The 22,546-nt window shown below is 41.8% G+C and overlaps 1 protein-coding gene across 2 annotated transcripts; it reads left to right on the top strand.

Annotated features, from left to right (window-relative positions):
- Positions 1 to 4,366: 4,366 nt before the first annotated feature.
- Positions 4,367 to 16,438, top strand: LOC125431893. 2 transcript variants are annotated; one of them, XM_048495087.1, is made up of 3 exons: positions 4,367 to 4,474; positions 6,820 to 7,618; positions 16,364 to 16,438. In XM_048495087.1, the coding sequence occupies exons 2-3, from the start codon at positions 6,974 to 6,976 to the stop codon at positions 16,406 to 16,408; spliced, it is 690 nt and encodes a 229-aa protein (XP_048351044.1). In that variant the 5' UTR covers positions 4,367 to 4,474; positions 6,820 to 6,973; the 3' UTR covers positions 16,409 to 16,438. The 2 variants fall into 2 exon arrangements, with proteins under 2 accessions (XP_048351044.1, XP_048351043.1); XM_048495086.1 differs by lacking the exon at positions 16,364 to 16,438 and having other exon boundaries at positions 6,820 to 7,721.
- Positions 16,439 to 22,546: the final 6,108 nt, after the last annotated feature.

The raw sequence follows: 22,546 nt of genomic DNA, 5'->3' as shown, positions 1-22,546 counted from the left end.
GCATAACTCAATTAAGCCCTATGAAGGGCTTCCAGGCAGCCTGGGGGCGGTCTTTTACTGCCTATCCATGCCGCCTGGAAGCCCTCTGAAGGCAGCATGGCAGCAGTACTGTCCCCGGCTGCCTCAGACTGCGGATTGGGTTGTAAAAATCTCACTCCTACCCTTCAACTTTTTTTTTTCCTGGAACAGAAAATTTTAGACTGAAATTCAGTGATGAGTGGCTGGGAATTTTTAAAAATTTATTTTATTTTTCCATTTATATCCCGCCCTCCCCCCCAGAATACAACGGACCTGTAGACCATTGATCAGGTCTATCAGGAACTGATTAGAACTGTGGGCTAGTCTGCCTCTTGGGTAAAAGCTGAACCAAAAAGACGGTGCAAAGCAAAAGTACACGAACCCAAGTGCTGCCCTGTACACTAGAGGTTCCTGACAGTCCTTATTCAAAGCTCGGAATTATAGAATCTTTGATTTTATTTCCCATCATTTGTCTCTTCCCATTCAAGGATTCCCTGACCTTGTACCAAAAACCACTAGCATCTCTAAGGCAGAAATGCCCACGCCCCGCCCACCCGCCCACCCACCCCCCACGTCACAGCACTACACCATCCAGACCCAGCTCAAACATAATGTGAAAGCAAACCTCATAAGTTGCTCAGGTTGCTAACTTCTGGGTATAGCTTGTAGTTTTACTAGAATTATTATTAAGCTCCACACCACACAGACCAGTTTCCCTTCAGAAAATGGCAGCTTTTGAGGACAGACTATCCCCACTGAGCTCCCCTCAAACTTGACCCTCCCTGGGCACCTTCCCCAAATCTTCAGGAATTTTCCCAGGGCAGAGTAGGTGATCCTATGAGTTGTTCAGCTCCACGGCTCCTGGAAGTTTCCCTTCTACCCCTCTTACCAGTTCATGGGGATAAGGGGATTAGAAGCATCTCCAGATCCATTTCTGCACACTACTGGATCCTGACATTATGGAAATGAATGTGTGGGCATAACGAGAGGGAATGACTAGTACTACATAGAAGTATCTATGACTGGGAACATTGGCTGGTAGTAGCACTACCAAAAATGGAAAAAGTCTGATTTTTCTATGGAGATTACATTATTGATTACCTGTCCAAGTCAGCTTTTAAAAATACGAAAGTTCCATGCATGCAAAAATAGAGTTTGTAACACAGTAGAACTAATGTTCATGGGGGCCAAACCTGCATGATCTCAGTTTTGGTCTCTTCTCTGCTGTGACAGTCAATATTCCTTAGCAATCTAGTTGCAAAGGAAAACACAAGAATATGCTGAATAGATGGCCAAGTCAACACGTGGCAGGGCAAAAATCTAAGAACTTTTGTTTGCTTTTGACCAATAAATTCCTGCAGGTGATAAGGGCAGCATGTGCTAATCAGGTTAGATTTTCTTGTGCATTTCCTTGGATTTTGGCCATTCTTACATTTGGTTGTTTCTACATCCACCTGTAAGAAATTCCTACGAGAGAGAGAGAGAGAGAGAGAGAGAGAGAGAGAGTCAAAACCACATACAGAAATATGTTTTTGCTATTATTTCAAATTACTGAAGATCTCAGTTGGATTCTAGCCACTTGTCAGGTGGGATATGCTTAAGATTCATCATTCTCAAATCTCACAAGAAACAATTTAATTAATTTTATCCCTCTTCACTGTCAACACTGGATTAATGACTGTCAGCTGTGAAGCTGTGATGTAGGGAATATCCCTTCTGTAAATATAACACATGGTATGACTATATCAGAAGGATGAAAAAAAATCATATTTTGGGGGGGATATGTGAAAAGACACTTGAAAAGTGTGACTAAAGATGTTGCCAAGAGGAAAAAAATATTGGACGTGTTAGGCTAGGGTTTTGTGATAGGAATTTCTTTCCTTTATTACCTTACTCTTATGACAGGCATGAAAAATATCTCAAAAGCCGACTGAATGTTTGATCCACAGTTTTCATCTACTGAAAAAGGTTGCTGATTCAAGACCAAAATTCTAATGCTGTCCACCAAAAGACATCATACTGCTTATACCTCAACTAATTATGCTCAAACACCTGCCAGTTTGGTTAACATCTTACTAACAGGCTGACAGCCAATCATTTGCCATTCTATTTGGATGCATCTGTTTGCGTGATTATAGTGCTTTCTTATATGATTACATAGATTTCTCACAATAATCACCACCCTGACATGCGTCTTCTGCCACCAATTTTAAAAGGCATAAAATAAAAGGGGGGGGGGGAGTGGAGTTTTTTAAGTTGAGACCTACTACTTAGTGTCTTAGTGCATGCATTTTGTAACTGCCCATAAACCATTCCACATGACCACATCCTGAACAGAGAGATACTGCTGATTGTGCAGGCACAAAAACCAGTCAATGAAGTCTAGCTAATGTTGCTCATTTAAAGGATTAAATTGAATTTGTCCAAACAGATGTATGTTTCCTTGGAACGCAAATTTGGCATGAAGTTAGCAAGCTTAGCCTATATAAAAGAAAAAACTGCTGTGTAAAGCTGTACCTAAAACGAACCACAGAAGAGGGCTAAGGCTGGAGAAGAAAATTACAAGGCAAAAGGGAAGACTGTAAAGGGCTAAGCTAATTGCATGCTATATTTTCCCCATGTTCTCCCCAGCTCCAAACTTGTATTGCAAATTCTGTGCTGGGAACTTAATCTTGATTTGTATCAGGATTATGGATTGTGAAGAGGGGGGCTTAAATCTTCTCTCCACCCATTCCAATTCCCTGACCTGAAACAGCTCAGTTTTTTCCTATCATGGAAACATAGCAATACCCACCAGTGCAGTGCCCTCAGGGCCATTTCAGATCAGAAAAATGTCACAGTCCTCCCTCCCTGTGTGCCATGGTCCCAATCCAAACTGGACCCACAGATACCTGGGATTAAATTCCTAGCCTGGATATTTTATCACATGAAGAACTCAGGGAAAACCTAACATAATCAGGCCAGCTAGGAGTCCAACCAGAGGCTTAGGGGGGGGGGGGAGGATGATGCCTGGGGACAAAACCTCCTCAGGGCGCCCCCATGGGTTGCAGAGCCTCACCCCCTACATGGTGCATAGCCCCGTCCCTGTGCAGCATGGAGCACTGCCCCCCGCATCCCTGCTGCTGGCTCCTGCACTCTCCAGGGCCTGGGGAGGGCAAAAGACTGCCTGCAGGGAGCCCGGGAGGGTGGAGCGCCGCCACTTGCTGTGGAGCCCCGCTCCTCCCACCTCCCCACGGAGCCTGGGGAGGCCTGCACTCAGTACCACAGCGCTAGGCAACCTGTATGCAACATGAAAACCATCCTTTCTCCTGAAATTATGCCAGGTGTGTAGCTCTCAAACTTGGAAATAACATCATCACGCATGTGAGATAGTGTAAAGGGGACTGGCTTTCTTACCAATTCTAGATTAGGGTGTGTGTGTCCCCGTCCCCTATCCATGTTTCTGAGGATTACTATATAAATGGCACAACATGGGAAGAAGGCAGAAAATATATGAAGTTTGCCAACGGCTGGTCGAAAACAAATTATGTGGGAGAAGATTTTCAATATGCAAAGAGACAAAAATCCGTTCAGTAACTATTGAATAAACATTAACAAAATGCAAACTTCAAATAAAATATTGTTTTAGCTTGGATGAAAAGGGCTTTTGAAGCCAAGATAAAAGACTATAAAGGTTGGTTTTTAAGTCAATGTTTACCATAAAATGTTTCTTGCTCTGAAAATAGACTTTTCAGCATATAGTATTCTTTTTTTAAAATCCATTGTAGGTTTTTAAGGGCTAATTTTAAAGACTGTATAATTTCAAGGATATAATCTATTGATTATGTTCACAGTCTGTTGCAGTAATGAGATTTTTCATCACCCGGTTAAAAGACACCATAAAATTAGAACGATAACGTCCATCAAAAAAGTTCTCATTTTTATTTGTCTGGTGGCATGAGGAGAAATGTTTGCACTACTTTCCCACCTAATTCGACTAGATGTGAAAGAGCTGAATGAAAAGGAATTTTGCTGGCCATCCATCCAAAACCTGACAGAAACAAACTAATGATGCATTCAATCTGAAACTGACTCCAGGTGCTTTAAGTGATAAAAGACGGTGAAGTGTAAGGGCCTGACACACAGTGTGAAGAATCAGGTCACCATTATATTTTTAGAAGTGTGTGTTTTTGTTCTTTTCCAGCATGCTTACTCTTTTTCCCCCCCTCTCCCCCTTTTTTCTGTCTGTTTCTCAAAATAATTTGGCCGCTGCTTGCAGAAGGCTGTTTTAGCCTCAGGGATTCTCACACATACTTCTGTTGACAGAGTTCCTGGGTAGCAAGCAAGCTGAAATGTCTTTTGTTAAGTACCTATTCATGTCCCTTTCTGTCCTACCCCAACATTTGGAAGATCCTTCCAGCTGCTGAGTTCCTATTATTGCACGCATGGAAAAATTGGATTTGGGATTGCCTTACAGGTAAAACTATCCATAAAATACTGTTATTTCCATTCTTTTGGTATGAGTTTGTCTGCTTCTGTTTATTTAATTAGGGTTTTTTAAAAGTGCTTTCTATAATCTGCAGCCATTAAAGGCAGAGTGAAATAATAAGAGGAAAACTCATTTGGGGGTTTAAATCCATTAAATTAAAACAACTTGCTTTTCCCCTCACTTTTAGTTTTTCAATTCAGGCTTGGAAGAAATGTAACATGTTGAAGAGGTTCCTTAATACCTGTTCTGTTTTAAAATAAGTTCATAATGACAACTGAAATCAGAATAATATTGTGACACTTGTCACAGCTGAAAAGTAATCACTAACAAATAATAGCTTTACTAGAAAATAATCTGCTTTCCTTTAGATAGCAAATAGAGAAGATGAAATAATGTTTTGTTAGGGATGAAATTATTATTTTGTAAGGGTTCGTTTTAATATTTCATGAATAAATATGATGTTAACGTTAGGTTTATTCACAGCTTCATAGACAATTATAGAAATGTAGGATGTACAGAGAGTTTGGGATCAGACCTCTCCACAACAAATGTGTACAAGTAGGACATTTTGTGCATGACTGTGTGTACTTCTGCACATACTTTCAAGAACTAGGTTACAAAGTTCTATGTTAATGGAGGAGTCTACTTACTTTTTCAGAAATATCCCCCAAACTGAATGATACTGTCTCCCAAAGTAATATTTTACTAACAAATGGGGAAGCCTATAAGCCTATAATATTGTCCACATTATCTTTATGTACAAAATTGTATATACAAAGTTACAGAGAACCAATGTAGTGTTTCAGGCTCCTTCTGCACATGCAGAATAATGCACTTTAAAATTGCTTTCAATGCTCGTTGAAGCTGTGCGGAATAGCAAAATCCACTTGCAAACAGTTGTGAAAGTGGTTTGAAAATGCATTATTCTGCGTGTGCGGAAGGGGCCTCGGAGTGGTAGACTCTAATCTGGAGAACTGGGTTTGATTCCCTGCTCTTCCACATGAGTGGTGGATTCCAATCTGGTGAATTGGGGTCACTTCCCCTCTCCTACACTTGAAGCCTGCTGGGTTTGTCACAGTTCTCTCTGAACTCCCTCAGCCTCACCTACCTCAAAGGGTGTCTGTTGTACGGAGGAGAACCGAAGGAGTTGCAAAATGCTTTGAAACTCGTAATGGTAGAAAAATAGGGGCTTTAAAAACCAACTCTTCTTCTCATTCTTTTTCTTCTTCCCCTTCCCTGTCCAGAATCCTTCAGTCTGGCTGCATTGCTTTACAGGTGTTCTCAAATTTGTAAGTCAGTCCAAAGTGGGCTAGCTGAGAAAGTATGTGACTGCACATTTTGTTTTCGTTTGCATTTTCATCCAAACATACATGGATGTTTTATGAAACAAATATATTGTCCATATCTTACATGTTTGCACCAGAAAACACAGGTGTGGACACATAATAGTCAGGTTTGCTAGGTAACGTCTATAGTCATCTCTGGCCTTTTGTTTGCGCGCTACAAGTAACTCACCTTTTGTTGCGCGCTACAAGTAACACGGGTTCCAGCGGCACTCCCCACTACCGGAGTGGTGACAACACAGCCGCCCCGATTCTGCCGCCCTCGCGACCCCTCAGCGTGCGTCATTTCTGTTCCTGTTTGGAACAGCGCCTTTTGGGAAACCCCGCGTGACTACCTGAACTGGAGAGCGTGACTGCACGCTCAAAAACACCGGAAGCTTACAAAACCATTTTGCCTCTGCATTTTTTTAAAGTGAGGAAATGGCCTCTATTTAACACTGTTTCTGTCCTCTGAGGCTTCATGAAGTCTAGATATCTTCAATGAGTTTTTCCTGCTCTTAAAGAGAGACAGCATAGTGTAGTGGTTAGAATTTTGGACTAGGATGTGGTAGACCCAGGCTTGAATCCCCACTCTGTCATGAAAGCCTCTTAGGTGACCTTGAGCCACAGTCAGCCTTACAGGGCTGTCATAAGGATAAAACAGAGGACAGGAGAAAAAAAAATGTAAGCCCCTTTGGGTCCTCCTTGAGCAGAAACGCAGGCTGTAGTTGAAGTAAATAAATAAATAAAATAATTTAGAAACTTGTTTTATATTTTTTAACAGTTGCAGTTCTCAGAAAACTGAGTGCTCAAGATCACATTCTGTTCTTATCCAGAATGATAACATATACTGGCCCAGTGGTATCTGATTAAAATAGAAACAATCTTTGTCGAATAGTTGGCATCATTTAACTAGAAGTCTGAGGTTTCTTGATTTTAAAATATTTATTCATTTTTACCATTTCACTGAAAAATACAGTTGCATTCCCAACCAAACTTTTTACATTTCAGGCACAAGGAAGTCTCAGATACTTTTCCTGATTCTCCTGACAATGATATAAACTTCCAAAAAACTGAAGAATTCTCAGCATAATGAATTTAGATTTGTAGGACATCTCGACATGAGGTGGAGCTTGGCCTCTTCTAATGGATAAAACTTGGAGAGATGGAAACTCAACTGTTTGATCAAGAAAAGGAATGGCCTGATTCCACACCAGCTGTAACTGCCAAGTCCTTTGAGATGTCAAAGATAAAGAATGAAACAAAAAGGGAAAGCCATTACTATTCACAGGAAACTAATTCAAGTTCTTCCTGTGTGACACATTTGATATACAGTGAGAAACCTTTAAGACGTAGCACAGTTGTTGGCCAGTTTTCTACTGATGAACATCATGAGGAAAATCAACTGGATAAAGAATTAATGGATACCTCAGATTACAAAACAACAGATAATCCAAATAAGCATTTCCAACCTCTTTCTAGGCCACATTTAGATAAGAATGCATGCAGAGCCCATGAAGTCACTCTCTTGAAACTTAAACTAAAAGCTATCACTTGTTCAGATTTTAAACACCCATCTCAGAGGACTAACTCTACTTTTCAGTTTGGTGAGACAAAAGATGTAGAAGCATCCTCATCAGAAGATGATGATGTTTCCACCGAGCTGCCAATGGAGGTTCTGGAAAACTTGCACAAAATGTACACTTTTCAAGCAAATCAAGGCCACGTTGTGAATACAGATGTCTTCCTTGGAATAGCTGAGAACAATCCTGAGGAGAAGAAATGGAATGAATACAAAACATCTGTGCAGGTAAGAGATTTAAATCAGTTTGCAGGATCAATTTGGATCATGACTATAGTGGGTGGGTACTAACCATTTCTTCCATGGAGTTTCTTAGACAGAAGTCCCCTACCTAATGAGCTACTATGGGGAAAAACCCCAACAGGTCTTCTGCCTTTGTTTCCTGCTGTGGCTAACAGCCACTTGTGTGAGCAAATTTCCATTAGGAATGAAACCAAGGGGGAAATGTTAACCCACTGCCCTAGTAATCTTCTCCAGTACAACTTGGGCCCCTCTGCTCCTGCTAGAAGATCCAGTTATGACTTCCCTGCATCTTGCTCAGATTTTATTCTCAGTGTAAATCCTCAGTATATTCTCAATATAAAAAAAGCTCCATGTGTTTATGATTTTCCATATCATCCATATTTAATCTAACAGCAGATTGAGTGTATGTGGAACTGTGCCTGCAGGTTTAGAGAACAGACTAAATAGTCAAGTCTAGTATGCTGAAACTGTGCCCAAAGAAGTCATCCACTGAATTATGGTTTTGGTACAGGCAACATGGCTATGCTATAATCTAGAAGAATAGCAATATTTCATATAGTGAACATCATATCATCATTAAATTATCCCAGTGCATTTACTTTATTCATTAATATTAATTGAAGAATAATTCAGTTCATTTCTGCTATTATGTGTATCCTCAGTAATAACCCCACACACATAGGGCCACTCCCCACTCACCATAAGCCGCGGGGTCACCTCTTTAAAAGACACCAGGAGGATGGACGTTCCCCACGTCACCAGCGCCCACTGCGCGCCTGCCCTTAATTTGCCGCTCTCCCACCTCCTTGTTGCGCGGCAAATTAGGTCCTCTGAAAAGAGCAACATTTTCAAAAACCCCGCAGGTGCCGCAGGGGGGTGGGGAACCTCGGCTGTTTACGCGCAGCTGATTCGCTCTGACGCGCAGCTTCTGGCCAATCAGGAAACAGGAACCGCCATTTTGTTTAGGGAGGGTGTCCCCGTCAGAAAATGCTCGGAAATTGAGACGTGTGCACAACAAGACGTGCCAACATTGCTCTTTTTTGCTCTTTTTTGCTCGAGCTCCACTGTTTTGCAGCTTGGCAAAGTGCCGCTGAGCACAGGGTTGTCGGCGGTGTAAACCGAAACCAATATTTACTTTCATTTTTCTGCCCAAGCAATTTGCAACAGGCAGTGACGTCAGCATGTGCAGACGTCTCAAAACAATGCGTTCAGCTTATCCAAATGAACTTTTCGGGTCAGCCAATCAAAATGGAGCCCCGCCTTCGGCTGGCTGCAACTCCCACGTGTAAATGATGCACACGCGTGCCAGCCAATCAGAACGCCCGATTGCCTCTTTGACTATTGATGTGGAACCCCGCGCTATTTCCTGAATGGAAAATGAGTGGGGAACAAATGTCTCCATTGTCAAAAGCCACGGAGGCTTTTCTACGAGGGGTCGCTGCGGGGTTGCACTCAGACGAGGTAAGTGGGGAGTGGCCCATAGGTGGTTTCCGCATGGGCCAAAAACAGCAGTGTGAAAATGGTGTGAAAACAGTGTAAAATGGTTTAAAACGGTGTAAAAGGGTTTACACCATTTTCACACTGCTGTTTTTGGGTCATGCAGAATCTACCATAGACACAATTTTGGAGTAATTTTCCGTCTCGGAATTAATAACACTTTTGAATGCAATTTGTGAAATTACTCACTAGTTCCCCAAAAGGATGTTTTGGCTTCATAACTTTTGTCAATAGTGCAATCTCAATTCTTACAATTTTTAAGTAGCTTTTCCAGTTGGCAGTGAAGAAATCTTTCTACAAAAAGTCCCCTTTTCTGTATCTTACCCCAATGTGCAGATTTAATGATCCACACATCAAGGTCTTGGTTCAATATGAGACACTGGAGATACATAGCAGCCATCATGGCTAAGATTCAAAATATTTGCATTCCAATGCTATCTGTTTTGCTATTTTCATGACCACTATCTAGCAACTTTAAGACAGCCAGTATTTGTTGGCATAGAGAAAGAAGCTGTCATATTACAAAAACAATGCTCTTATGTTGCATGGAATTTAGTGGATCTGGATTGCTTTACTACCCAAAACCACTGAACTTACTGCCAAACTCTTGGTACAAGTCTGATGCTTGTACGTATAGTTTCGGAATGATCATGACTTCTAATTTATTCAGTAGGATTTGCTCAGAAGTTCAGAATCCATCATCTACCTTATGACTCCTCTATACCCCCCAAAAAATCTCCATCAAGTGGACAATCAAGTATAACAGTAAGAACTAGAAATCATGGAAGTATTGCCTCCCAACCTTTGCATTAGTGAATAATGGCAGCAATGCACATTGATACATCTGTACACAGCTTCCCATTATTACACGCATTTCCTTCTACTTGGACGTAGCTTGGATGTAGCTTGGATGTACATTACTGGATGTAGGCTAGGGTTAGATAACTGCCTGGCCAAGGACACACTACAGCTTCCCTGGGCTCCCAGGTTAACTCCTAACACACACATACACAATATGCATTTCAGCTATTTTCTCCTACACAAATATAGAAATAGGAAAAGAGCTCTATGATCTTGCCTCCTTGTCAGTCACCAGCATAGGTTACCACAGTCTTTGCTGATGTTCACACTAGGAGGGAAGTGATTAAAAGAATTTGTCTGCGGACTAACTCATGCATATGTGTATAATGACAATATTGCCACCTTTCATCCCTTGCTAAAAATATTTGCTAAATAAGTCTTCTGATCTAAGACCAAATAATATTTTAATGTGGGAATGCTTTTCACAGTTCCCTAGGTCAAACAGTCACATTTCTTGCAATGGACATGTTTGATAACTGGAAATTCAGTTTAGGTAACCTGGAAATGACATCATTTATTTAAACTGCACATTTGAAGAAAATTTATTTGCAGCAACAGACCAATAATACAGCATGTGAAAGGGGATCGGGGGATAGGGTGCACAATTTATACCAACCGATTTCCAGGCTGAATTAGACAACTGCAAAGTGAGTTACTTTTCAAGCTGGTTCTGCAATTAAGTAATACAGAATGACAGGAGGTGTGATCATGGAAACTATTATATTACACAAGTTTTAGCCTTAGGGTAGAGTTACTAAGTAATAACTCTGCCATTTGGAAAGTTTAAAAAATGCTATGACTTACATTTAAACTATTCAACGGCATATTTGCTTTAATACTTTGAAATTATACACTAAAATAAATGATAGAGCTAACTTCTTGGAATTTTACTTACAAGATATAAAGAAATTATTAGTTGATTGGGTTCTAATGCTATAGATGCATAAAGCCATATAGTAAGGATTTGTTCATATTTTATGCAGCAAAGAGACAAGCTCTATTGTGCATTTATTTATTTATAGTATGCCTTTCTCACTGGGACTCAAGGCGGATACAAGAGAGAGTCAATACAATCAGCAGGATGGTACATTCAATAAACAATGGAATAGGATTAGGATTGCAGAAGCCTGGAATCAACCAGAAATCTAAAAACAGAACTGAAGCAAAGCATAAGTATTCACATGGCATTTTAAATAATGCAAAAATTGCATAATAGGATCCTATTTACAGCAACCTGTACACAGTAGTATAGACTACAATCTCTAATAATTTAACAAAGTAACTTTGTAAACCATTTTGTACAGTACAACCCTACTACCTATATAGAAAAGCCCTCTTGAATAATTTAGGTTTGCACAGTTTGTGGGAAACCAGGAGACTGAAAACTTTCCTGACCTCCTCAGGCAGGCTATTCCATGAGCTGGAAACCACAATAGAGAAAACACATGCAGGAGTAGTTGTTGATTTTGCCCATTTGCAGGTTGGCAGCAAGAGATCTGCTCGAATGAATGAAGCTGTAGTGGTGGAGCATAAGGGGAGAGGCAGTCCTGCAGATATGAGTGACAACGGTTACGAAGGGCTTTGTGTGTGATGGCCAGTAACTTTAACCTGAGCTCAGTAACTGATGGGCTGCCAATGGAATGTCTGCTAAATGGGAGTAAAATGCATGCTTTATCTAGCTCCTGATGACAGCTGACCGGCAATAATCTGCACCAACTGGAGTTTCCAAACTGATTTTAAAGGGAGGCCAAAGTACAGTGCATTGCAGTAGTCTAGTCTTGATGTTACTGTGGTGAGAGTCCAATTGACCAGATCAGAAATATCATACAACCATTATATAACTAGGCTGAGTTTGAAGAAGGGGGGGGGGGGGGTTTGCAGCTGCATTAATGTACTTCTCCAGCAACAACATTGGATTCAATATAACCTTAAGGCTTATAAATGAGTCAACAAGGGTCAGCTGAACTCAATTAAAAGTGGGGAGTGTAATCTTGTTCAACCAACATTACTTCTGTCCTTTCCAACCAACATTACCTCTCTCTTTTCAGGGTTTAGTTTAAAATAGTTCACTCTTAACCAATCAACCATAGAAGTCAGGCAGCTATTCAGGATCTCTACTCCATCAGCAGGAGATTTAAAGAAGATGTGCACAGCTGGCCCTGACCTGGATACACAGGCTAGCCCAATCTTGTCAGACCTAAGAAGCTAAGCAGAGTCAATCCTAGTATTTGAATGGGAGACCACTAAGAAAGTCCAGGATTGCTACACAGAGACAGGCAATGGCAAACTACTTCTGAATGTTCTATGATTTGAAAATCCTACGGGGTCCCATAAGTTGGCTGTGACTTGGCAATATGTACATATTTTTAAAAAGGGAGATGGGTATCATCAGCATATTGATGATAACTAATGCAAAAACTATGAATGATTTGTCCTAAGGACTTTACATAGAAATTGAAAAGCATAGGGGATAGAATTGAGCCCTATGGAAACCCACACTGATAATGGCATTTTCCTCACGCCACAATTACACTGGGGTAGGACTGGGCACCGGGTCGATTTTATCCTGGTTTCTCCCTTTGCATGGCTGTCCGTTTTCATGAAAGAATCAAGTTAAAACCAGGATGAAGTACTCCAGTTTCTTTTGCATGAGCCTGGGACTTCTGTATTCACATTGAAGCGTTCCAAATTCTGACTGGCTGTTGTTTTTGAGTGGCAGCTGCAAGCTGAAAGCCTCTCATGCCGTGTGTACTGCGTTCTGATTGGCTGTTGTTTTTTGAGTGGAAGCTGCAAGCTGAAAGCCTCTCATGCCGTGTGTACTGCGTTCTGATTGGCTGTTGTTTTTGAGTGGAATCTGCAAGCTGAAAGCCTCTTATACCCGGTGTCCGTGTTCTGATTGGCTGTTGTTTTTCAGTGGCAGCTTCAAGCGTATCTCACAAGACCATTAGCACATTGTAATCTCCTCTTGTCTGTGAAATGGCAGCATTTGTAGCCAAGTGAACAGCCATCTTAGTTAAGGCCAATATTCAGGGGATTTGGGGAAATCAGCATTAATACTGACTGAAATACTGTGTCAGCCACATTTTGTAATCATGTAGAAAGTACAGTAATGAGCATTCTTGGTGTCACGCATTCAGATTGGCTGTTGTTTTCGAGTGACAGCTACAAACACCTATCAGCATGCTCAGTGTGCCACATTCTGATTGGCTGTTGTTATTGAGTGGTAGCTTGAATGAACGTCAGGCAGGGAGATCAGGCGGCTGGGTGAGAAAAATAAACCGGATCTGCTCCTGATTGGTTTTTGCATGGTAGCAGGCTCTAGCAGGCTCACCCCAGGATTTTTAAAAAGAACCTTCAATTTGGCGATTTTTGAAAATCCTGGGATAAGGGAAATATCGCGGGGCAGCCCCCGAGGAGTCCCAATTTAGGACTGGGGACCATGCAAAAATCTTGCACAAACTGGGATATTTCACTTGCCCATCCCGCAATATTTGGACCATGCAGAAAACGCCAAAAACTGGTTTACAATAACTAACCTCTGAATCCAATCTGCGAGAAATTATTTGAAGCAGTTCAGTAGGCATTCCCTGATTCCTCCTGCTGATTCCAATCACCTCAACAAGATGGCATGATCTACTGTATCAAAGATAAATCCAGTAAGAGCAACAAGGAGGTATGGTCGTTGTCCACACTAGGTGGTGGTGGTCAACTAAAGCTAGCAGAGCCCTCTGCCCCACAGCCTGGCCAGAAATCAGACTGAAAAGAGTCCAGAGCAGATGAGTTATCCAAGAAGGTCTGAAGTTGGTATGTTACTGCTCTCTCAACCACTTGGCCAAGAGCAGAAAGCTTAGAGACTGTGTGATAATTGGCCACCTCATTTTTTTGTAAGGATCGTTTTTAAAATAGCGGATGGAGAATCTCCTTTTTGAGTGCCAGAGGTAATGTCCCTTAAGTAAGGGACTGACTTAGAATAGATACTAAGGGCTTGTTGATACAGTCCTTACATGGTTTTAGCATCCGAGCTGGGCAGAGATCCAGGGTCTGGTCAACATCCATCATGGAAACTGGGTCATCATGTCAATAGACAAGGTGGTGTATTAGGTCTTTCTTTGGGTGCATCTATGTTACAACAGACATCTAGATCAAAGCATATTCTCAATGTTTTGTCAGCAAAACAAAACAAAGAATCATATCTAATTGTCTGTTTCTGGGACAGCAATGGCTCAGATTTAGGCATTAGCAGATGCTGAGCTACCTTGAACAATTAGGATGGCTGTGAACAAGCTGATAATATAGTGGTAGAGAGTAACATTTCTTTGTCACTGTTGCTGCAGCTTCATATTCCATCAAGTGGGACCACTCCTCCATTTGGCTCAAGTAGTCAGTCCATGCTTCAGGGCAAATCTCCCACCCAGAAACTAAGCCTTCCCTTAAACGCTTAGTGCAAAAAATAAAATCCAAAGTATGACCTCTTTCACGTCTTGGACCAATCACAATATGAGAGCGGCCCAAACCAAAGAAGCTATAAAATCCTGAACTGGTCTTGTCAAGTTATCTTCAGCATCAGTCTGGAGTCTTCAGCACCACACCCAACAGTATCTCTGCCAACTCATAGAGAGTGCCCACTGGGAAATTAGAAAACTGCCTAATCGAACCTTAATCTCTAACATTCTTCTTACTCCCTAATGTGAGAATCATACACTCAATGGCAATGATAGTCTGCACTGAAAGTCTGAAAGGACTCCCAGAGGATAATGGCCATGCCTCCCTCCTGGGTGGGGTTGGTGGAGGACCACATAACGAGGCTATTTAGGAAGACACACCACTTCTTCCATTTTCTGTTACGCAATCCAGTTCAATTTCTTCTTCCTAACACATCTCACAGAAGTGTCCAGGTTCATGCTTCATTGATCTAGTATTGCACAGTATTAGTATAGACATTGGGGAAATAAGGACCCTTGTATCATCAACTGTCAAGATGCTACAGATATTAGACAGGCAGCAAGAATCCTTGCCAAAAACTCCCCACCTTTGATAAATCCCACTTCCATATCTGCATTTATAAAACATCCTATTCCATCCTAATGATTTACCCAACTGCTATTAATAACCCCCAATACCCCTCAATGAGCATTCTAGTGTCCACAGAGAAGCTATCCAACAGTCCAAGGACACAGTTATGATGGGCTGAGGTTAGAGTCGTCCACAGGTATTGCTCTATGTCAGTACAGATCCTGGTTTTCAGGTATGTTGCTGGTGTAGCTATCTCCAGTAGCGGGAGGACCTTTTCCCAAGTGTCGCATGCAGTGCCTGGGCCACTACTGTGCATGGCAGGCAAACAGCACCAATATAAAAGCCCTTGTGCTGTTGCCCTTCAGCTTGCACTAAGCTCATACATCTAGCATAAGCAACCATGTAAACGCAGAGCCGATGTTCAGCTCTGGAAGAGAATGAAAGTGGTTGGAGTAGCATATTTTCAGGTAACAGAAGAAAAAACCCTCCTAATTTGTGTTAATTTGTGCCTGGCAGTCAGGTCTCTTCTGAAATAAGCAAGATAAATAGATGGGACCCACTCTCTACTCCCCAGTAGGTGTATCCATATCGGTCATGTATTAAGTGTATTTTTTGTTGCATACAAATCTGCAAGTTAAGTTGGCCTGCTCACGTGGTGCTTAAAAATGGGAACAAACTCATGTTGGGCTTTCCTTCAGCTCACTCTCGAGTCGGTGAAAGGTAGGGACAGGGAAGGTTTGGGAAGAAGAAATAGTGCCTCTTTATCCCTACTCCCTCATGTAAACAGAGAACAAGATTCCTTCCCATGCTTTCTCTTCAATATCTGAAATATATAGTATTCAAAATGCTGCACCATCATAACCTCAGGAATATTTATAACAGAGTTGTATTTATAACAGGGTTTTTCCTGTTGGCATTAAGTAGGTCACCTTGTTCCTGGACTGAAATGAAAGGCCTTGCTGGAATATAGCAAAATTCATCGTAAAGAGAAATGTTACCTGGTGATATCACCTTTTTTTCTCCATTGTAAAAGCAGTTCTGGCTTCTCGGCTTTTCCCCAACTTTTATCAATGGTATCATTCTAAACTGTATCTTAACCTTTGCTCCTATATATTCTGATCACATCATGCCTACAAAAGCTCCACACTAAGCCAGGTAGTTTCTAAAGAACTATAACACACAAGCTGCCATTATAAATACCATTAAACAGATATTGCTTCAGATAGCGAAATCTGTTTTCTTATATAAATATTGCCTCAGGACCCGCTGCCAGAATCCTGATAGGATTTGTTCATCAAAAACAAAATCAAATTGAAATATTTTCCTTTCCTTTCTTGTTTTTTTTGTTGGTGTATGTAGTTAAAAGCTATGCAACTCCCTTTGAGGATAAAAAAGCCTTGCTGAAAAGAACCCTTACCTTGATGTTTATCAGTGACATACCAAACATACTGAAAAACAGGATGTCCCGTGGTACAAGATGAACAAATAACCAGGGTTCATTCACCAAGGACTGTTTCATGACTGTTCATTCTTGCATCCTGCTTCCAGAGAGCCAATATGTTAGATCCAGTGCAGCATCCCCAGAGATTCACTGGCAAACCCCAAAAGGATTATAAGAAAAATAGGGAGCAGTCCTAAGCAGGTCTACTCAGAAGTATGCCCCATGTCATTATCTGCAGCTTACACTCAGGAAAATATCCTTAGGACGGTAGCAGTAATTACGCCAATTATACTTTTCTGCATGAGAATGTCGGATCACAGGTTTAATGATACTTTTATTACTTGTGCTACTTTAATTTTTATTACAACATGCTACTGTGTTCTAAAGCACTCTGTGAATGTGATATTTTTTTGACTACAGTGGAACCTCGGTTTTCATTGCCTTCGGTTTTCATCTATTTTTTCAGTGAAAAATTTGTCTCGATTTTCATCAATTTGCCTTGGTTTTCATTGATTTGCAGTAAGGTGCAGGGGTTTGTGGAGAAAAATCACCCAGACAAAGCTGTTGCAGGCTGTGTCTGCAACTTGTTTAATGACAATGTGTTGCCCCATTTCAGACAAATCTTAAAGAGGTGTCAGAAACAGACCTTTTTGGATAGCTTTCTGTTGCGACATTGGTCCACTGGCTCTGAAGCTGGTCCTAGTGTTATTGTTTGTTACTGTTTTCAGCATTAAACACTATGTTTATTCACCCAAAAATGTGTTTTTGGTATGTTTTTGGAGCGCCTAGAACTATTAATTGGATTTACATTGATTCCTATGGAAAAGTTTGCCTTGGTTTTCATCGGTTTCGGTTTTCATCGATTCTTTTCGGACGGATTACCAACGAAAACCGAGATTCCACTGTACTTGCTAGGAGATCTTATGGGGGAAAATGACTCACAAAAACATTATGTACATTACAGCTTATTTTAATGCTTCATTCTGCAGATGCTGTTAGGGTGCTTTTAAAATGCTAATGTCGTGTACTTTTAACACCAAACATTCCACACAGTAAACTTGAATGCAAATTAGTTGTATCATTGAACTTGGCATTTGAATAAACGTTTTGATGGCTGGGGGAGAGGGGAATTCAAGTCATAGCTGAAAGGGTCCTGATCATTTTTGAATGAAATACTGCTGAGATGTTATCTTAATATATCTTAGATTTACACATTGTGGAAAAAATCGTACACCTGCTGTGTGAAAACCCTCACAATGTGAGTCAAAACTGCAACAGTATCCATGAAGATCCAGGTTCTATTAAGATGTATGGTATTTTTAAGGTAGGAAGAACAGGTTTATTTTGCTACCACAGTGACTCCTGTGGATTTTCTAACACAAATTGTTCACTTTAGGAATTTTATGGCGGGAAATGAAAAGCAGATGAAACCAAGGCCTTGGCAGACATTTTTACTATCATTATTTACAGCTGCACAGATCATATTCAACGAACTACTGTCGTTTTAGGTGATTTGTCCTACCACTGCAGCCACAGCACAGGTCAGTACACCCACAAATCATCCACATATAGCAGGAGAAGAAATTTACCAGCTTGAAAGGGAATACTCATTATTCAGGTCTTCAGAAATGTCAGCCTATCCTTTCCCTCATAGCTGATCGCTGCAACACTCTTCAACGACAAACCTGCCTGCTTAGTAGAATAAAATAAAATGGAAGTCCATTGGCGCCATAAAGACCAACAACATTTATTTCAACACCAGCTTTCATGAGCTGTGGCTCATTTCTTCAGATGTGCTTTTCAGTTGTTTAATGGCACAGGAGACGCAGAAAAGGCTCTCTGACTGCCACCTACTGGATAACTGACTGGAGCCTCAGAAAACCCACAGGAGCCGCTGCAATAGCAAAATCAACACACAAAATCAACACACTTTGGATTTTTTCTTCCAATCATGCAAAATACCACTCAACAAACAGCCTGATGCAGAGCACACAACACTTTTAAACAAAGCCTTCTCATTTTGGGAGAGGTGCCATGGTGCTAGAACATCCGCTCAGCATGCAGAAGATCCTTGGTTCAATCCCCAGCACCTTCAGTTAAGGATCTGGTGGCAGGTAGGTGATGTGGAAAGGCTGAGACCATGGGGAGCTACAGTCAGTCTGAGTAGACACCAGTTATATTGTTGGTCTGATTTGATATGACAGCTTCATGTATACTGAGACTCGTGTTCTCCAGCCTCATCCACAGTGCAAACATCACAGCCTAGTATCATACTACTCGTACCATAGTTATTACAGACCACAATGCCCAGTTTCTAAAGCAAAGCTTTCGTCGATCATTAGACAACAGAGTCCTCAGTACAGGAATAAAAGCTCAACTCACTTGAAAGCTCAACTCACACTTGCTGCTATTGCTTTTACTGTTTTTGCCTAAGGATGTTTATCAAAAAAGAGGTTTGACATCTCTAATCTCAAGGAACTCCCAAGTCTGTAGACATAAAAGAAACAAACTTCTACTTACGAATCAGGGATCACATCCTGTTGGCCAAATTTAGTACATAATAGTCAGGAATATCTAATGAGTCTCACATATGTTGCATTCTCCCTCTTACACAGAAGGAGGACATCTTCTTGACACATCATCCCAATGTCTGCGAACACTTTAATCCATACTGTATCAATTTGTACTTTAGGCCTATTCTCAGTCATCAGGTTCTGGGCAGTGCAATCCAGGAGGTGGGTAGCTCAACCGCAGCCAGGCACAGCACAGCCATGGCGCAGCTACAACTCCTCCTAAGAGGCTTGCTGTGCTGCAGCCAGCAAGCTGAAAGCAGTAAAAGTTGCCTGTGCAGCACAAGAGTCTGCGCCACTGATCCTGCCAGTATAAGTCTGTGCCAGCAAATGGGGGCATTCCCAAGCTGAAAGGGCTCAGGAAGCAACTAAAGCTGAATGCCCCCTTCATCATCTGCTGGAGGAATGCTGGAGGAACACGACAGCTGTGCTGGCGATTGGGCATCGTGCTGATGTCCTGCCACACAGGTTCCCAGAACTGGCATCAGTGCCTCTGCACCAGCATAAATGCCCCTTACACCAGTGCAAGGGGCATTTATGCCAACACTGAAGTCACACCACTTCCTGAGCAGTTTCAGGGGCCCCTCAGATTGTGCTGTTAGTCACTTCGTGTGCTAAAAACGATATCTTCAATTTTGTGAAACGCACCTTTATACAACTTTGAAACCTACAAAAACGTCAAAAGTGTTGCAGCTCCTTACAACTACGTTGGCAGAAACAGGGTTTCTTTAAAGTTTTTGCTACAAGGAGCCCTCTGAAGCAATTATGCAACCTCTCGCAGGACAGAGAATTCTTAAATTATGTCAATCTTAATTGAAGAGGCTGCATTTCGATTTGGTCCAGCCCAGCTTCCTGCCACCTCTTTGTGTGTGCACAGGGACGCGCGCGACCAGTTTTGCCTCAGATCACCTTTCTCTTGACTTCTCCCGACGTGGTTTATTCCGCCTCGCTTTTCCTCGCCCATAACACCCCCCACAGGGACCTCACAAGCCTCCAGGCGACCCAAAAGTCAACCCCACTCCCTTGTCTTCCCCTCTGAAAACGTAAAACCTCCAAACGCCCCATTCAGATTCTTTCACCCACCGCCGCTCCGCCCCTACCCGCGTGACACTCAAGCGGGCGCGAACGAAGGAGGCCAAGGCGCGCGCGCCCCCTTTCCTCCAGTCACCGCCCTTTCGCGGGAAAGCGCGTGCAAGCTAAAGAAGATGGGCGGGGGGAGCGAGGCGAAGCAGGACGCCAGATGGCGCCATAACCTCGTCAGCCGACTGGCGAAAGCCGCGTCGGGGAAAAATAAAATCTCCTACGTCAGCGAAAAATGTCCGCGCATGCTCTGAATGGAAGAAGAGGGAGATGGCGGCGAAGGGAGGGAGAAGGCGCGCGCCTGCGCGCTCTCGTCCTAATGGGGCGCTGGCCAACATGCTCCGGGCGCCCTGCGAAGGAATGGGCCCGCGAGCTGATTGCCGGAAGCGCGCTTTTCTCTGAGGCTCTTCAGCCTTTAATAGGGGAGAGGGAGAAGAGGGTTGGCTCCGTTTGCAAACCTGTCAAGACCCAAAGCTAGAGACAGTGAGGCGGGTTGCTTTCCATTCCTGAGGTTTTGTTTTTAAATGTCTGTCAACATCATCGCCCTTTCCTCGCCCTCCACCCAGCTTTCATAGACTCCTTTGCGAGCTTCCTTCCTTTCCGATAACGATTGGAAGTTTTTAAGCAGGAGTCCTAAAGGTATGCTCATTTGAGGCAGTTATGAAACTGGAACGTATTCCGGATGGCATATTTATAACAAATTGCAATCATTGTGAGTTCGTTTTCCATTTGAAAAAAGGAAAAGCGAGTTCATTTGTAACGATTGCAACTCGTTATAAATATGCTGTGCAGAATCCACTACTGTGTGATGTAATATAAATCGTCTTCACCCCAGATTAGGCTGGGGAGGGTGCGGTACTAAATTTAATAAATAAAGTTATGAATAATTATATTTAATAAATAAAAATAGTTACAGGGAAAACCCCTCAAGTCATTGCATGAGACAACTTTGGAAAAAAAATCAGATTGAATAAAACAGGTGCCCACCATTTGGTTTTTCAAGCAAGGAAAAAATACCTGCTCCATCGAACCAGAAAAATATTTATGCCCACAACACCAATTTGATCTTGAACCAGAAAACAAAAAACTCCAGTTAAACTTTTCTTTGTTTTCTCATATTCTCCGATGAGCATTATAATGATACATTTTAATCCTCTTTGTTTTGCTTGTTTTGCTTTTTTGTTATTATAAGTTTGTCTTAATTTTTTTCCCCATTTTCATTGGTTTTGATGGGAAACACATTTCCAGCTGCAAGTCCCTCTCCATTTCAATTGGAATGAAATTCTTAGGGATTGGACTCTCCATACAGATTTTTAGAAGTTCCCATTTTACAGGCATAGCAGGTAGATAATAGTTTTTGCAACCAATCATTAATAGGGGGTCCTTGTGTGTTAATGAATCAGCTCATTCACATTAAGAAAGTGGACTGTAGACACTTGTCAGTAAGGAAGAGTAAGGAGGCTCTTGCCTTCCTACATCTAGCTCCATTTCTTTCAGCATTTTACTCCAAACCCAGCTAAAATGCGATAGCAGACTCCAGCTAGGAGGAGAATGTTTCAAGTGCAGTAAGACATATAAGGTTTAGGGTTTAGTTCCCATCACATCATCACAAGTTCCACCATCCCTGCTTTCTTTATATGTGAATGTGCAGCATTCATGAGGATTACCCCACCCTTCACATCTAGTTTGGCCGTTGCTTTAGTTAACTATCAACTATCAGTATGATGCTGTAATGCAGGATTAATTGAAACTAGGCCAACAAACTCATATTGGAGCAACTTTGCACAGAATTGAACTATGAAAGTGTTTGCCTCCCCCCCCCCTTTTTTTACTGGAGGTAAACAGTACAAGATAAAAGCATTCCCCATCTATTTTTAAGAAATCTGAAAAGAAGCTGACGTTTCAGTCTCAGTTCATCACTGATTTCCTGTTTGTTGCCAAGTTTAGATGTTAGTCTATTTCTTGTAGTATTGATTACATTAAGGCCAATTATGGACAGGGGAGCTTACTTCATCTCTGCCCCGCCATGGCATCAGGGAAAGCCAAGAGCAAGAGCAGCAGGCACGCGGCAACTTCCTTGTACATCGCTACAAGGAGGTTTTCCGCACATAACTTCAATCCCTGTGCTGGGGTTTAGTTGTCAGCGCGCCATAATTGGCTTCTATGTAATCGACCTGAGGCACCTTTGCCTGCATAAGAAAGAAAACAAGATTTCCCTCAGTTTTTCCAGCTCCCCAAAGCTATACTACCTTTCACTGGGGAAAGGAAGTATAGCAATTGCTGAACAGTACCTGCCTGCCTCTGCCAGTGTGTGCAAACAAGACATTGGTGCCTATGAACAAATGATAAAAGAAGCATAACCACTTTTGTTTAGGATTTTCATATTTCATTTTACAGAAACAAGAACGAATTTTACCAAGGACAAGGTCATAACATAGGCCGTTTCCGCAC

The sequence above is a fragment of the Sphaerodactylus townsendi genome, linkage group LG04 (genome assembly GCF_021028975.2).
Source record: "Sphaerodactylus townsendi isolate TG3544 linkage group LG04, MPM_Stown_v2.3, whole genome shotgun sequence".
Classification (NCBI taxonomy): Eukaryota; Metazoa; Chordata; class Lepidosauria; order Squamata; family Sphaerodactylidae; genus Sphaerodactylus; species Sphaerodactylus townsendi.
This window is presented reverse-complemented; position numbering and strand designations above follow the sequence as displayed.

Coding starts and splice junctions, on each gene's coding strand:
- LOC125431893 (XM_048495086.1), top strand. CDS start 6,974: ATGGAAACTCAACTGTTTGATCAAGAAAAGGAATGGCCTGATTCCACA.